Source organism: Castor canadensis, chromosome 2 (assembly GCF_047511655.1).
Source record: "Castor canadensis chromosome 2, mCasCan1.hap1v2, whole genome shotgun sequence".
Lineage (NCBI taxonomy): Eukaryota > Metazoa > Chordata > Mammalia > Rodentia > Castoridae > Castor > Castor canadensis.
Window position 1 is genome coordinate 192,622,166 of NC_133387.1, and position 16,551 is coordinate 192,638,716.

Genomic DNA, 16,551 nt, shown 5'->3' on the forward strand with positions numbered 1-16,551 from the left:
CCAGATATGGCCACCTGTCTACTTCATACTCACTTCCTGACTGTTTTCTTCTCTTCTCCCAGTTTTCAGGACTCTACATCCTGTCCTTCACTGTCATCATGGTAGGGTTTATCCTGTACTGCTCCACCCCCACACGCACGGCAGAGCCAGCTGAAAGCAGCGTGCCCCCGGTCACCAGCATTGGGATTGACAACCTGGGACTGAAGCTCGAGGAGAGTGGGCTCCCGGAGACCCACTCCGCAGTCCTGTAGGTGGAGAGGACGACGCACACCTGTGCACCATGGGCGGAAGCAGAGCCCACCTGCTGCTGAGGACACCTGGGGCATGACCAGTGAGCACTGCAGCACTGGACTGCATCCAGTGGTTATTTTTTAGAAAGGAACACTGAACAACGTGTCCAAAGTAGACATCCCAAACTAGAGCAGAACCCAAGGCTAGGAGGTGAGTCTGTGTATTGAGGACCAACACCTGTTAGTGTCAGAGAGACAAGGTATGGGCACAAGTGGGAAAGCAGGAGGGGTGTGGGGGCACAGGCACTGGTGAGCCAACCCCAGGTCAGCCTGAAAGTGGTCTGTCCAGGTGGTCAGGACAGGGACAGTCCAGGATGTCATGGAGCTTCATCTGTTGGAAGCTTCAGGTTTTTGTCCTGCTAGGGCAGACATTGTCCACAGGCTTCGTGGTCAATAGGCACAGATGAGGCCTGGTCATTGATTGCATATGGCAGGAAAATGCAACAGCATTGAGGTCTCCTGAGATGAATTTGTGACATAATGGAAGGTGAGATCAGAGCATAGAAGCCTAGGAACCTCTCCCAATTGTCTTGTCCTTCTCCTCCACTTCCTTTTTCTTTCTCCTCCTCCTCCTCCTCCTCTTCTTTCTCCTTCATCTCTTCCTTTTCTTCCTTCTCCTCCTCCTTCTTCCTTCTTCTTTCACTTCCTCCTTCTCCTCTCTTTCCCTCTTCCATCTCCCCCTGTTCCTCACCAGTTACATTCACACCATCATTCCAAGTCCGAGAGCAAATCACTCTCAAAACCTGTGACTCGGGACCTCTCTTCCACATTTTCAGTCCCACACCATGCTCCAAAAATTTCTCAGACCTGAACAAATACATGCATACTGTCCTTTAACTTTTTTTTTTCACAACTTCCAAGAATATTCCTATTGGTGTCATTTTGTTCAGTTATACTTCAGAAAACTATCGCAAATTATCACAGCAAGGAGAAAGCTTTATGTCTGTAATTAAGAAAATAGATTACCATCAAAATGAAAACACAAATTAACAGTTACTCAGAGAAGAGTATGCAGGAATCCCCAATTGTTAAAAGAGGACATGACACCACTTCTTACAAATGTTTGTAATGCTATGAGATTTTTATGATGTTCTTCCATACAAAGTGTTAATATAGCATGGATGAGTGTATCCACTACCAGAATGCCACTTTCAGAAAATGCTATGTAAATGTTTTTGTAAAAGGATATTAAAGAAATTGACGATAAGTGTTCATATTATTAAAACACTTTGGATTCATGGAAATGCAGCTACTGTGTGTTTTCTTAGATTAACCAGTTCCCCTTGTGAATATTACATGACCTGATGTGTTCCAGATTTCTTCAGTCCAGCTTTTCAGAATCACATCTCCTGTGAGGTGAGGCAGATATACCTGTTTGGGGTTATGCTGGGATAGATCATTTGCAGGAATAAATGTTTTTCAATTCTGAATGATCACAAAGAGTTTTTCACTTTTGTGTGTGAAATAATCTGTGTTACCTATTAAGCTGCCTTTTCCATTGATATTTGATGTTTCACTCTCCACAATTAAGGTCAAAGAGTGAATGAGGTTCTGGTAAAATGTTTGGCCTTTTGGAGAAGTCTTTCAGTTTGATTCCTTCCTTCCTTCCTTCCTTCCTTCCTTCCTTCCTTCTTTCCTCCTTCCTTCCTTCCTTCCTTCCTTCCTTCCTTCCATTTCTTTTCTTCCTCGCTCTCTTTCTCTTTTTCTTTCTTTCTTTCTTTTCTTCCTCACTCTCTTTCTTTCTTTTTTTCTTGGACCGGGGGTTGAACTCAGGGCCTACAGCTTGAGCCACTCCAACGCCCTTTTTTGTGATTTTTTTTCTGAGATAGGGTCTCAAAGTATTTGCCAGGGCTGGCTTCCAACCTTGATCCTCCTGATTTCTACCTCCTGAGTAGCCAGGATTACAGGCGTGAGCCACTGGTGCCCAGTTCAGTTTGATTATTTCTTAACATATCTGTGTATCTGCAGAGATAGTGGGGAAGTAGAGGAACTCAGGTGACAAACAACTGTGTCAATGAACTTTGAGCTCCAATGTCCCCTCTCCGGTGAAGCCTTCCTCTAGCCACCCAGGTTGGGTCCTGACCTCATCTAAGCCTCTGCATTCTTGCTTACAGTTTCCTTTTAGCATGTAGCAGTTTTCCACTGGTAGGGTTCTTATAGGTCAACAGTGGCCTCCCCCTCCCCTCCCCATTTTTCTAGCCTTTGGTCACTTCACCTCTTAGATGTAGTCCCAACTCAGAACTACTTTCCCTCCCTCCCTCCCTCCTCCCTCCCTCCCTCCCTTCCTACCTCTCTCCTTCCCTCTCCCTCCTTTCCTTCTTTCTTTCTTTTCTTCCTCTGGTGCTAGGGATTGAACCCAGGGTCTGGCACATGCTGGGCAAATGCTGTACCACTTGACACATGCCCCCATCTTTTTTTTTTTTTTTTTTTTTGGCAGTACTGGGGTTTGAACTCAGGGCTTCACACTTGAGCCATACCTCCATTTCTTTTTGCTTTGATTATTTTGGAGATAGGATCTTGCTTTTTGCCCAGGTTGGCCTGGACTAGGTAGGATTACAGGTGTAAATGCCTGTGCTTGGCTTGTATTATTGTCTTTGAGGTAGGTTCTTGCTAACTTTGCCTGGTTTGGTCTTGAACTTGTGATTCTCTGCCTTGCTTCCTGAGTAGCCAGCTTAGAACACTGACAGGAGATTGAAGTAAGATAAGGCCTTTAATGCAGATACATGCAGATAGCAAGTTATCCTACCCTGCTCCATTGTCTTTCACAGGTCTTCCTTAATCCTGTGAAAGCAACTTGCTTGTTCCCTATCTGGAGACAGGAAAGGAGTTCAAATTTGATCCTCCCAAGTTAAAACTCCGACTTCAGTGTTCCAGAGAAGTGTTGCTATGAATGGTAGTCAGCTACAATCTAGCAGTGCTTCAAGGCTATGCATCCTGATTTAAGTAAATTTGTGGGGACTGGGAGTTTAACACAGTGGTATATTAAACATATGACTACATGCAAGCTTTTAAAATACGTGTATTTTAATTAACTCAGTTGCCTTAAGATTTTTTGTTGCTGTGACCAAATACCTGAGAGGAACAATTTAAAGGAGAAAGACTTATTTTGGTTCACAGTTTCAGAGGTCTCAGTCCATCTGGGCTGTGGTGAGGCAGAGCATCATGGCAGGAAACACGTGGTGGAGCAGAGTGGGTCACCTTGTGGTAGACAGGAGACAGAGAGAGGAGCCAGGAAGGGACTAGGGCAAGATCCCCAAGGACATGCCCCAGTGAACTACTTCCAGGTAGACCCTACCAACGAGGGTTTCCAGTGTCTCCAAAATTGTCGTCACCTGGGGACCAAGGCCCCAATGCATGAGCTTATTTGAGGGGACGCTTCATGTCCACACCATAACACCAACACTCACAATCCTATCGTTTCTGCATGTGTCACTTATTTCATCCACCCAATAGCCACGTGTGGCTGATGACAACTATATTGGGTTAAATTAGGCTATCCAAGGGATTGCTGATATGATATAAATAGTCTTATTCCAGAGATTAAAGTGTCTATGTTGATACAACATTTAAAATCCTAAATAAGTTCCCCACCTTTCTGAGACCAGCCTCTCATCCAATTGAAATGTATTTATGAGTAGAGTTTCCAGCAGGTGGCGCTGTAACAACCGGTACTTTCTCAAAACTTGTGACATAAACAATAATCTCATTTTATATTGCTTCCATATTGTTTTGTTAAAGTGTTTTGCTTTTCAAGAGAGTATTATCACGACGGTCTCCAACAGAGATTGCCCTTGGTTAACAGTTGAAAAACTGGGCTCTCAAAAGAGCTGAGATGCCTTTCGTGGCTCACAAAGTTTGGTGACTCAGGTGCAGACAGAATGCAGGGTTTTAGCCTTTCTGAGTAGCCAGCACTCAGTCTCTACTCAGGTTCCTAGGGGGTCATGATTCCTGAGGGACTGAGCCAGAAAACGCAATGCTTCTCTCCTGAGAGTGTTGGAGAGATTTTTGTGGGGAAACCAGCTTGGCGACGTTCTTTCCTCTGCAATTTTGTAGTCTGCCCTTTGAAGAGGTTGTCAACATTCATCTCTGAGGTCTTCAGTATGCCTAGTCACGACTCTTTTCCATCACAATTATGGTGATGTGCCATTTCGTTCACATCGAATCACTTAGTATCTGGACATAGCAGCAGCCCTCAAAAGAGATCAATAAATCAGGGAAATTCAGCAGATAGCCACTTAGCTGATTAAAAGGCAAGAGATTTATGAGGAAATTAGGTAACGCTGAACATGCGGTTCTCCAATAGTCATATAAAGGGTGTTTGGAGGAGTCTGACAATATATCAATGGCCTATCCGAAGAATAAAACTTCAAAGCAGTGAAATCTTAACTACCCTTCCATGGACAAAACCTGTGGGGGTTTAATGTCTCCAGGTTTCTTCTTTTGATGTTCAGTCATTCACCATGCGCTTTACTCCTTGGTTTAAATAATGTCCTCTTCTCTTCTAACAGTCTTAATTTAAAATGCAGACACTTAAGCAGATGGAAATTTAGATTGACAGGGCGTGGGAAGAACTGATACCAATAAAAAAAAATTAGCCATTTGAACTATTATTGGCTCCAATTGACCTTAAATAAACATTTAGATATTTGCATACATGCATCATTCAGTGCACACACCTTTAGATGGGAGAAACACACCCACTCACACACCAACCCCACTGAGACAGACTTTCTGGAGGAGCTGCTGTTGTCAATAAGACCGCAGTGGCTTCATGGAGTCTTTCCCAGCATCTAACGAACGGCCTTTCTGGACAGCTTTGTTTCTCTGGTCCACCTGTTGGATTGAGCATCTATGACATCCATATGTGGACAGTATTTGTTCTCTGTTCTCAACCTGGAGGTTTACACAGGTAGGGGAGGGGCTGAGGCTTGGGCCCCTGATTTGCTAACTAGAGTGGAAGACATGCCAGAGTAGGTGGATTTGGCTTAGCTGGGAGGCAAATTTGGCTGTTGAGCTCAGTGTGCTGTCCTGAGTATTCTTTAATATGTCAGAGCACGGTTGAAGCTCACATCTTCTTGTGGGGGGCAGAGCAGGAGGACTTAGGCCAGGCTAGGAAACACTGTTGGGGAAATCTACAGAGAGCAAGGAGAATGAGTTTAATCTTTCTTTGCCTTTTTTTGTTTGTTTCAATTTGAGCCTGCGAGAGTCTGGATAACAGCCCACCCACACTGAAGGCAATTTCCTTTTATTTTATTTTATTTATTTTTGAGACAGAGTCTTGCTATACAGCGCAGGCCGGCCTCAAACTCACTATGTAGCCAGGCTGGTCTTGAACTCATGATCCTGTGTCAGCCTCCGGAGTGCTGGGATTATAGGCATGAGCCACCATGTGGGGCTCAGAATCTCTTTTAATTAGTCTACTAATTCAAGTGCTTATCTCTTCCAGAAACATCTTCACAGACACCCAGAAAAATGTTTCACTAGCTATCTGGGCATTCCTTAGCCCAGTCAAATTGACATGTAAAATTGACCACTGCATGTTCTATCTTGAGGCTCTGCCTGCAGGTTCTTTCATTCTCTACACATTCCTACAGTTCTTTAATCCTACATATTCCAGCCAAAGAAACAAATCTAAAATATCTTTGATTGACCCGGACATCTTCAATAGTTTCTAATTACTCTTAGAAAGAGTCCAAGCTCATTAGATCAAGGGCAAACACAACAAGGGGATTGGACTTTGAGCACATGATAAAAGCGAGAGCACACAAGGGAGAGGTGAGGATAGGTAAGACACCTAAAAAATTAGCTAGCATTTGTTGCCCTTAACTCAGAGAAACTAAAGCAGATACCTTAAAAGCAACTGAGGCCAATAGGAAAAGGGGACCAGGAACTAGAGAAAAGGTTAGATCAAAAAGAATTAACCTAGAAGGTAACACCCACGCACAGGAAATCAATGTGAGTCAATGCCCTGTATAGCTATCCTTATCTCAACCAGCAAAAACCCTTGTTCCTTTCTATTATTGCTTATACTCTCTCTACAACAAAATTAGAAATAAGGGCAAAGTAGTTTCTGCTGGGTATTGAGGGGGTGGGGGGAGGGGGAGGAGTGGGTGGTAAGGGAGGGGGGTGGGGGCAGGGGGGAGAAATGACCCAAGCCTTGTATGCACATATGAATAATAAAAGAAAAAAAAAAAGAAAGAGTCCAAGCTGAGCCTGTTTCTGTTCTTACCTCCCCACTCTTACTTCTTATTATGGCTTTCTCACACAAATCAACTTTGTGTACCTAATGTGTGCTTCATTCCCCATGCTTCCTCTCAAGTCCACCTCTCCTTCCTGGGTGATGGAGGGCACAAGCTTGTCTCCCTCTTCAGAGCAGGGTGATGCTTACTGTCTTGTCCCACTCAGTTGGTAGACATGAGTCACCATGAATCATCTCCTACCAGAATCATTCTGCAGTTCTCAAAGTGTGTACAAAAGTTGAATATGTATGACAAAACAATACCTCTACATGTTACAAAGGGAAGGGAGGTTCATTCCAAGACAGCCAAGAAATTCTAACTGGAACTCACACTTGAAATACACATTGGTGATATGTTTTCAACATTGTATAAGCATTTATACTTATTCACAACTATCTTCCCATCATGGTTTAAGAGTCCAGTGATCCCAATTGAGGCTAGAGATGCACTACCTTCATTATTTCCACAAACACTATCCATTTTTTTTCTAAAGTATAACATTTATATGTTAGTCATCAATGGACCTCATTCTCACACCTTTTTTTAATAAAATGAAACTGATAAGATGAAATAAAATAACTAAACGGTTACATATGCCGATTTCTTAGTGGGGATAATGATGGAATTAAATTGTTGGTTGGAGCCAGAGCACTTACATCCATTAAAAAATATACTTATTGGGCCAGATTTGACTAAGCATCCTAGCACTTGGGTGGCTGGAGCAGGAAGATAACAAGTTTGAAGATAGGCTGATCTACATGGTGAGACGCTGTCTCGGGGCGGGGTGGGGGGTGTGTAGGAACTTGTATTGAGCAACTGAGTGGTGTACTGCTCTAGACCATGGACCTGTAGGACTTTCAAAAGTTGGTTTAGGGTATTTATACAGTATAGGAAAAATGAGGATTCTATGAAAAATACTGAATTTGAGATCTACCTTTTTCTTTGAATTGCAAATTTACCCTATTAGAAATTCATGTGAATATGTTACCCTCTTAATTACAAGATCCTTGTGGATGGAGATTGTGCTTTGCTTTAGAGTCACTGTGTTGCTGCAAAATTCTTATGTTGAACCCTAATCCCTTATGTAATGGTATCTGGAGGTATTGGGAGGTGATTAGGAAATGAGAGCAGAGTCCTCCTGAATGGGATTGATACTCTTATTTGAGGAATCCCAGAGAGCTCCCTCCCCACTTCTGCCATGTGAAGACACAGTGTAAAGGTAGCCATCTAGAAGCCAGGGAGGAGACCCTGATCAGACATTTAGGTCTGCAGGCACCCAGCCTCTAGAACTGTGAAAAATCAATTTCTGTTGTTTTATAAACAACAGTCCTTGAGACTTTTCTTATAACAGACTGAGTGGACTAAGACATGTGTTGTATTACTTTCTGGTATACCAAATGCAATGAGGAAGCTCAGAAACAAACTTTCTAATAGTCAATGAAGCACCAAACATAAAGACTTAAAAATAACAGACTCATTATTATTGTACCTGTATTTGTTGATTAACTGTGTTTTTCCTACATTCTGTCAGCTCTTAAACTTATGAAACACTATTTTTGGTTTGGGTAAATAGTAATAATTCTGATGTAAGAAACTAAAGGACGATTTATTGTTCAGGATATTGCTTGACGATGGACCCATTAAGTACACATTAATCCCTCCTGGGAAGTCTCACTCTTGGCACCAGCTAAAATGCAGCAGAACAAAAATATTTATAAGTTACATGATGAGGAAATACTATTCCAGTTTGGAAAAAGTACAGCCTAGATCAGTAGGTTATATTTTGTATGACTAGCTCACATGTTACTGAGCAGTGTGACAAGCAAATTAAGTAGAGAGGAAATTATGATCACCACAGTGTAAACATGCACATTGGTGAAAATGACCATATTTGGAAGACAGAATCTGCATAGCTGAACATATGATAAGCAGTTGTACAGACTCTCCAGATGATTTCTTGGGGATGAAGAAATTTGTCCTATCATTAAAAAGTTGGATGATAGGAGGAGGTTCTTTAATTTTTTTCCTCTCTTATGCTCATATTGATCTAGAAATAGTGTTTGACAGAGTACTACACTTCAAAAACATGCATTATATTGTTTAAGCTTTACAATGTTATACCTATATCCCCATTTAACAAATGAGAAAACTGAGGCTGTATTAGTCAGAACAGACTATATTATGCTGCTATAACAAACAATAGCAAATATCTTATTAGCTTATAATGACAAACATTTAACTTCTAGCCATACTATAGTTCCATTATGGTCTGTCTCAAGTTATCCCCACTCTAAGATGCAGGGTAATGGCAGAGGGAAAAAGGGAATAATAAAAATTTCTGCCTGGCTCTTTTGAAACTTATTTATCTTTTTTTTTCCTGCAGGTACTGGAGATTGAACCCAGGGCTTTGTTCATTATATGCAAGCACTCTACCATTGGAGTTCTGTCCCCAGCCTTCTCTGGCTCTTGTGTATTCCTCAGAGGTGACATATGTACCTTTCTCTTACATTTCTTTGGCCAAAGCAAATCAAATGTTCATGTCCAAATTCAAAAGGGTATAGAAATGCAATTATACTATGTGCTTGCTTGGGATTAACTTTTGGGTATTTCTGTGTATCCTTGAGACTGTCAATTTGAGTGCTGGTGGCACACACCTGTAATCCTAGCTACTCAGGTGGTAGAGATCAGGAGGATTGTGGTTCTAGACTAGCCCAGGCAGAAAGTGAGTCCCTATCTCAAAAATATACAATACACACACAAAAAAGGGCTGGTGAAGTGGCTCACGTAGTATAATAACTGCCTAGCAAGCATGAGGCCATGAGTTCAAAATCCCAATACTGCAAAAGAAAAAAAAGAAAAAAAGACTGTCAGATGCAAATTTATACCCATTTCTGTCTGAGTCCAAGACCTGCATTCTTAGCCACTGTGAGGTGTTGTCATGGTAAAATAGTAATACTTAAGTTATCTATTATTGATAAAATAGTAAACTCAGTGATGTGTGCAGGAAATAGAAAACATGACCAGATTGCAAGGTATTGTTTTTAATTAAAAAAAACATTAGTTGGGTGTGGTGGTACATACTTGTAATTCTAGCACTAGGGAGACTGAGGCAGGAGGATCAAAAGTTCAAAGCTAGCCCAGGCTACACAGCAAGACTCTGTCTCCAAAAGACAACAAACAAGCAAACAAATGAACCCCAAAAAGGCAACAAAACAAAACAAATGAATAAACAAAAAAAATTCCAAGTCTTGGGCTGGGCAAGGTGGCTCATGCTACTCGGGAGGCAGAGATTGGACAGATTGAGGTTTGAGGCTGGCCTTGACAATAAGTTAGGGAGATTTCATCTCAACAAATAAGCATGGTTGTATATGCCTGTACTTCAAGCTACAAGATCACAGTCCAAGGCTGACCTGGGGTAAAAATGTGAGGCAGTATCTGAAAGATAACTAAAGCAAAAAAGACAGAGGACATGGCTCAAGTGATAGAGCTAAGCTTGAGGCCCTGAGTTCAAACTCCAGTATTCCAAAAAACAAACAAGCAAAACAAAAATAAAGCAACAATAACCCCCCTCCCCCAGTCTTGGGGCTGGAGGTGTTAGCTCAGTGGTAGCAGTGACAGAGCACTTGCCTAGCATGCCCAATGCTTAGTTTAATCCCCAGCAACACACAGACACACACACTCACACTCACTCATTATTTAGATACACAGAGGTCCTACTAAGAACTGAGGGAATTATGAGCGGTACACATTAACATGTTTGTTGCACCTTAATAGTACCCAAATGCAGCCATCTGAGATACCTGCTAAGTCCCTGGGAATCTGAGAATAAATTCTGAGCTTCAGATTTTGACTGTTTCCCAGACACAGGCCTGCTTCCCTGAGAGCTATTGGAAATGCCAGCAGGGATAACTAATGTGTTACTATATTAAACCTGTGAGAGATGTACTTCTTCATCTAAAGCTTAAAAAACAAAAAAACCCTGGATGAGTTGGAGTTTATAAATGGTGGCCACCGCAGGACCTGACCAGAGACCTCTTCTGGCCCCGAGGCCTGGTGAGCACAGGGCAGCCCAGCCTGGTGAGGTGACTGTGAGCAGCCGCAGGCGCGGGCCTGGCTCTGCCTGTCGCTGGAGAGCTTGGAGAAGGTGATTTGATTTGCATCTCTCAGTTTCCCCAACTAAAAATTGAGGATTAAGTGAGAGCTTGTGCATCAAGGTGCTGCTCCTCTGCAATTGGACAGGCCTGGGTGTGTATGGGCACAGGGTTTCAAGGCGGCCGCCATTGGGGAGAGAGTGCGCATGCTCAGACGCACAACGTTCAGCACTGAACCGCGCATGCTCGAGTCATTTCCGCATTCTGCAACGCCGCCCCTCCCCCCCCCCCCCCCCCCCCCCGCTTCCGCCAAACGTGCTGTCTTCCAACCAGTCTCAAATTGTCACTCTCTCATTTCAATTAAGCACATTTTGTGCTGTTTTTTGGGCTTGAGAGGATTACCATAACTTCTACTTTGCTTTTGGGGCGCCGTTTGCACTTTTGGGAGACATTTTCACAAAATCAAGAGCAGAGCAATACTCAGCAGATCACCCAACAACTTAAACACAGCTGATGATGATATGAGACGGACTGAGACCTTCTCATCATCAACTGGGCGGTGTAATGTGTGTGAGGGAATTTAAAATCTTTGTCTTTGAAATTTCTTTTGACTTAATTTTTTTTTTTTTTTGGTGGGATGGTTTTGAATTAGGGCTTCACACTTGCAAAGCAGGTGCTCTACTGCTTGAGCCACACCTCCAACCCATTTTGCCTGGTTATTTTGGAGATGGAATCTTCTGAACCATTTGTCTGGGCTGGCCTCTAACTGCAATCCTCCTGATCTCAGTATCCCAAGTAGTGAGGAGTACAGGTGTGAACCACCAGCACACTTTCATTTGTTGTTGTTTCTGATCATGACAAATAAGGCAGGCTTACTGTATCTGGGGCCACCAACTTTTGAGGCTGCTGGTGCTGCCTCCTGATTTTGCATCTCATTCCTTTCAGACATTTTGGCTATTTCAAGTTTCATAATCTTGTTGCCTCCTTTGTTATCTTGAGATACACACTGGTTTCTATGTTGACAGTAAAGAAGAAGATCTCCAAATAAAGGAAACACAGAGTGACTTACTGGTAAAGTCAGGAATAGAAACTGCTCCGTAAAATGGGGCACAGTTGTACCACATTTATTTTTACTATTGAACTTAAAGTCCTTATTAGTAAGGAGTTCTCTCTATAGGAGCGTTTGTCTTCCCCGGAATCACCTGCAAACCCAAGAGGGCTTCTGCAAGTTAGCATGATGACTAACTACACTGTGGTGTCATCTCTGGGCCAGGCTGGAGTGTGATCCTCCTATTTATGCCTCCTGCTTAGCTAGTATAACAGGCATGAACCATCAGGCCCAGTTTTTGTTGACTGAGATGGGGTCTTGAGAACTGTTTGGCAGGGTAACCCTGAACCCGGATTTGCCTAGTCTCTGCTTCCTGACTAGCTAGGATTACAGAAGTGAGTCACTGTGCCCTGTCTAAAGTGGCTTTTTGATGGAGAATGAACAATATAAGCCGCCTAAATTTATCCAGACATGTTGCTTAACATTTTAATTTTATACAGAATTATCTCCTAAGGTGCCAGCTGGACTCAACTTGAATAGAATTGGTTTGAGTGTCTCCTGCCCAGGGGTCATCTTTAGCAGTCAAACAGTTTCAAAATGTTCAGAGTCTCCAAATAGAACACTCCTCCCTGTCCCAGGACACCAAGCCTATTAATCCTCAGGAACGCAGCCCTCCATACTCTGAGTGTTGTGATGTTATGTTCATTTATTTATTTATTTATTTGGTGATACTGGCTACTGAGGGTTGAGCTCAGGGCCTCACATTTTTTTTTTGCTTGTTATTTTTCAGATAGGGTCTTGCAATCTTTCTACCTATGCCTCCTGTGTAGCTAGGATTGCAGTGGCGAGCCATTGCACATTTTTTTTTTGAGAGATGCCTCCAAGGGATTCAAGTGTGTCCACATCAAATTATGTGACTAGTATTAACGACTTTAAGCTATCCTATTCCTTTCCAAAGAGAATATACTCTCAGTGCATTTAGGGCAATTGTCTGGTATCTTCCTTGCTGAATGCAAAAGAGGACCCTCCCCCAAATTTGTTAGGTCATTTACTAACATTATTAGGCTTTTTTACATTTAAGAATTAGCCTTTCAAATTTGAAAAAAAATCATTAATTTTCTTTAAAAACCTAACAGCAGGAATCTTTTCTCTGGTGGGAACTAATAACTATTTATGCTTTATTACCATGGCAATAAAATTTGCTGCCAACAGTATTATTTCAAAGTTTGGCCCAATGGAAAATATGATTTTTTTCTTACCTTGAAAAAATACTTTTCCAGCTATATGACTGACATTTTATTTTGTTCTCTTCCTGTTTTGTATTTACTTTTATACCCTCCATCTCTTGGTATGGTCAACTTCTGCCTCCTGGTCAACTCTCCAGCCTTCAAAAAAGACTTTGAAACTTGACTTACAAGGTTTCTCACTCAACTTCTTTCATCACTTGGAAGAAGAGGTGAATTACCCACCCTTGAACCTTAATGCCAACGACTGTTACCTCGATTTTTTTCTGTAGTAGCTTATCTTGTGTTAAATCTAAATTTTGTTATTCCCCAGAAGTACTGTACATTTGTGTCTAAAACTCCCATATTCTCTATTTTGAGCACAATTTGCCTCCTCAAACCAAGTACACCTGGTTTTCAAACTCTCATGAACTCTTTTTTTGGTGGTACTGGAGTTTGAACTCAGGATTTTGTGTATGCGAGGCAGGTACTCTATTACTTGAGCCATACCTCCACCCCTTTCCTGAACTCTTACTCATTAAGTACATTAATGTTTTTCCTTATTGAATATTTTTAATCGTCTGGAGTCTGTGGTTGATTTCTTGGACTTCTTCCATTGTCACCTAAGCTTTTCATTTTCTTGGAACCACATCCTGCTCATCTGCCTCCTTTATAATTTTCCATAAAATAGAAATAGATTTGCCTCAACCTGACATTCCTACCCTATAGTCTGAAAATATTCAACTACCTGCTGAACATTGTACCTAGGAAATGCCTTTTGGAGAATCTCCAGTGTGGAATTTCTGGGTTGCCTTCTATCTAGTCAGGGGATACATGATTCAGGATAAGGTATTAGCAGTTTTGGATCAGAAGACTGTCAGTCAAAAAACCCTGTGGTTCTTTGGTTTCCTTGCCCTTTCTGATGGTTTATTCCTTCCTTTCCCATCTCAATAGCTCCAGTATCATCTTCCTCAGGAAGCAGAGAATCTGTGGATTCTGAAGTTCATCAAGACAGGAGCATTGCACTCAGAGGTCCTGTCAGGACTCTGTGGGTTACCAGGTCTTGGTCAAGATACTGATCACAGCCTCTGGGGACCTCTGGAGAAACCATACTAGGGCCATCATATGTTACACCTGCTGTTTGACTAAGGAACACCAAATCCTACTTATCCTGCATTTCTACTCCAAATTGCCTGACAGTAGATTCTCCGCAGTGTAGCACTGTATCTACTTCAACAGCTCCCTTTTCTTCTATCAAGTTGTCTTTGCTAATTTCCAAATCTGGAAAAAATGATGTGATTTTGATTAATTGACCCATGGTGTGTTGTGTTTTTGGTTTTGGAGGAGCCCAAATTCTTGCACATGGAAGGTATCACTAGGTGCTGGAAGAACCACTATATTGCTACACGTTCTACCAATAAGACAAATGCATCATGGGGCACATATGTAACACTTACTGAACGCATAAGAAGTGACTGCATTCCTCCACTCAGAATGTCCTGTTGTGTTTCTGTTACTTCCCCACCTTCTGGCAGGCCATGAACTGCATCTAAAAGTTTGCCTGTAAGCATCAGACTGCAGGTCCAGCTATCCACCTGGCATATGTACCAGGTCTCCTCTCGTTACATCCTCATTGCTGTACTGTACTGAAGGTGGGGACAACTTCCTGTTCTCTTGCAGATAATGAAGGTCATCAGTACAGTGGCCTTCTACTTACAAGGATGCTTCATGCAGTTTTACTTATAATGGCCAAAAATTGTGAACAACTCAAACATCCACCAATCGAAGAATGGACAAATTGAGACAAATTCTCAAATGCAATACAACTCAGTGATCAAAGGGAATTTAGTACTTAATAAACCTCGAAAACACTATGTTGAATGAAAGAAGCCAAAACAAAAAAGTACCTACTGTTTATTTCCATTTTTATGAAATTATGAAGATTAAAACTAGGCAAATTCATCTATGGAACTAGAAATCTGAATAGTAATTGTTTTTGGGTGCTTTGCAAATCATTGGACAGGCACATGAAGGAACTTTCTGGGGTGATGGATACATTCTATGTCTTTTTTTTTTTTTTTTTGGCATAGCTAGGGTTTGATAGGTGCTCAACCATTTGAACCACTCTGCCAGTCCAACATTTTATAGCTTTCCTGGGGTATTGGTTATATGGTGTCCAATGGATTTTTTATGCTCATAGACTTCCTTCTATTCAAACTTGTCTTACTTTGCATTATGCCTTAGCCCATATGAACCACTCAGATTATATCTGGTACCCTATGGCTGTGACCTCCCAGGATGGAAAATCATAGAGAATTGTAGAAGAGGTGCTGGACATAAAGTATCATATAACCAATTCCATATGGACCCTGTTGTGGTGGTAAACAGTATAAATAAAGAAGAGTATGGGATATGCTCTTCTAATCTCAAAATCCTCCTTGAGTGTTGGGAGCCCACAGCCAAACAAATAAGAAAATTTGGATCTTCTCTCTGTAAGATGAGAACCTCAAACTCCAAGTAGCAACCTCCTCTCCAAGTACTCATTGTTGTTATAATGAAAACAACCTAGTATAATCATTTTGCCATACAATCCTTGTGACCTTGGTAATTTATTTAACCTGAGTCTCAGCATTCTCACTTCAGTAATTTGACCCCTAGGATTGTTTTAAGACTTAGAATGTGATGTTTAGCAGAGTGCCAGCACATAGCGAAGGTCTCACTAAATGGTGCTAACATTATGTTAGAAGGACATCATCTGACTTTACTTGAAAATCAAAAGAATACAGTGTACACAGTAGATACTCAATAAAGTTTTGTTGAATATGATTACATTTAGAAGATAATCTTTTTGGATGGATTCTCATTTCTCTTTAAAAAAATTGTTTTCTCCCAACTTACATAAATGATTGAAGAGTGTTATGAAAGTTAAGAACAGATAAGAATAAAGAAATAACAAAAATTCCCTAAATCCCAACAACCAGAGATAATCATCGAGAATAATTTGAACGAGGTTTGTAGATCTTTATGCATACACATATGAAAAAGTTTACCCGAACACATACACAAAATCCACATGTATGGATCTACATAGTTTATAACTTATTGTAATTTTATTTTTTGTTCTCAACAATGTATCATAGGCAGCTTCTTAAGGCAGAGAATACTGGCTTTCCTGTCTAAGAGTTGAACAGCATTCCTTTCAACAGGTATCCTGAGGTTTGGTCAATGAGGGAACTGAACACTAGGTGGCAGTGTTGAAATAAAAATTTTGGAAAAGAAATCCTGCATTAATCCAAGAACAAGAGATTCCTGGGGTCCTTTGTTCAGCTGAATTCTGTTTTTGACACTCTGCACTTCATTTTAGCCAAAAGCCTGAGAAGTAATGCCACTGTAATAATTAATAATGGGTGAAAGAAATCCAATTTATCTCAGATTGCATTACTTTGAAGCCCCCATATTGTCTCAACTTGGGCTGTAAACATCAGCTTTCAAGATTTCCTTCCTTCCTTCCCTCCTTCCTTCCTTCCTTCCTCCCTTCCTTCCTTCCTTCCTTCCTTCCTTCCTTCCTTCCTTCCTTCCTTCTTCCCTCCCTCCCTCCCTCCCTCCCTCCTTCCTTCCTTCCTTCCTTCCTTCTCCCTTCCTTCCTTCCTCCCTCCCTCC

The 16,551-nt window shown here is 41.6% G+C and overlaps 1 protein-coding gene across 2 annotated transcripts in view; it reads left to right on the forward strand.

Annotated features, from left to right (window-relative positions):
- Slc35f2 (solute carrier family 35 member F2) overlaps nucleotides 1-15,689 on the forward strand; it is a 66,242-nt gene extending 50,553 nt beyond the window's left edge. Inside the window, exons 8-9 of one of the 2 annotated variants that reach the window (XM_074066796.1) lie at nucleotides 8,913-9,012; nucleotides 13,846-15,689. In XM_074066796.1, coding sequence (XP_073922897.1) covers nucleotides 8,913-9,012; nucleotides 13,846-13,970 — 225 coding nt within the window. In that variant the 3' untranslated portion in view covers nucleotides 13,971-15,689. Of the gene's footprint in view, nucleotides 1-62; nucleotides 1,535-8,912; nucleotides 9,013-13,845 lie in introns of those variants that run through there. The other variant, XM_074066797.1, reaches the window with a different exon arrangement.
- The last annotated feature ends 862 nt before the right edge of the window (nucleotides 15,690-16,551 follow it).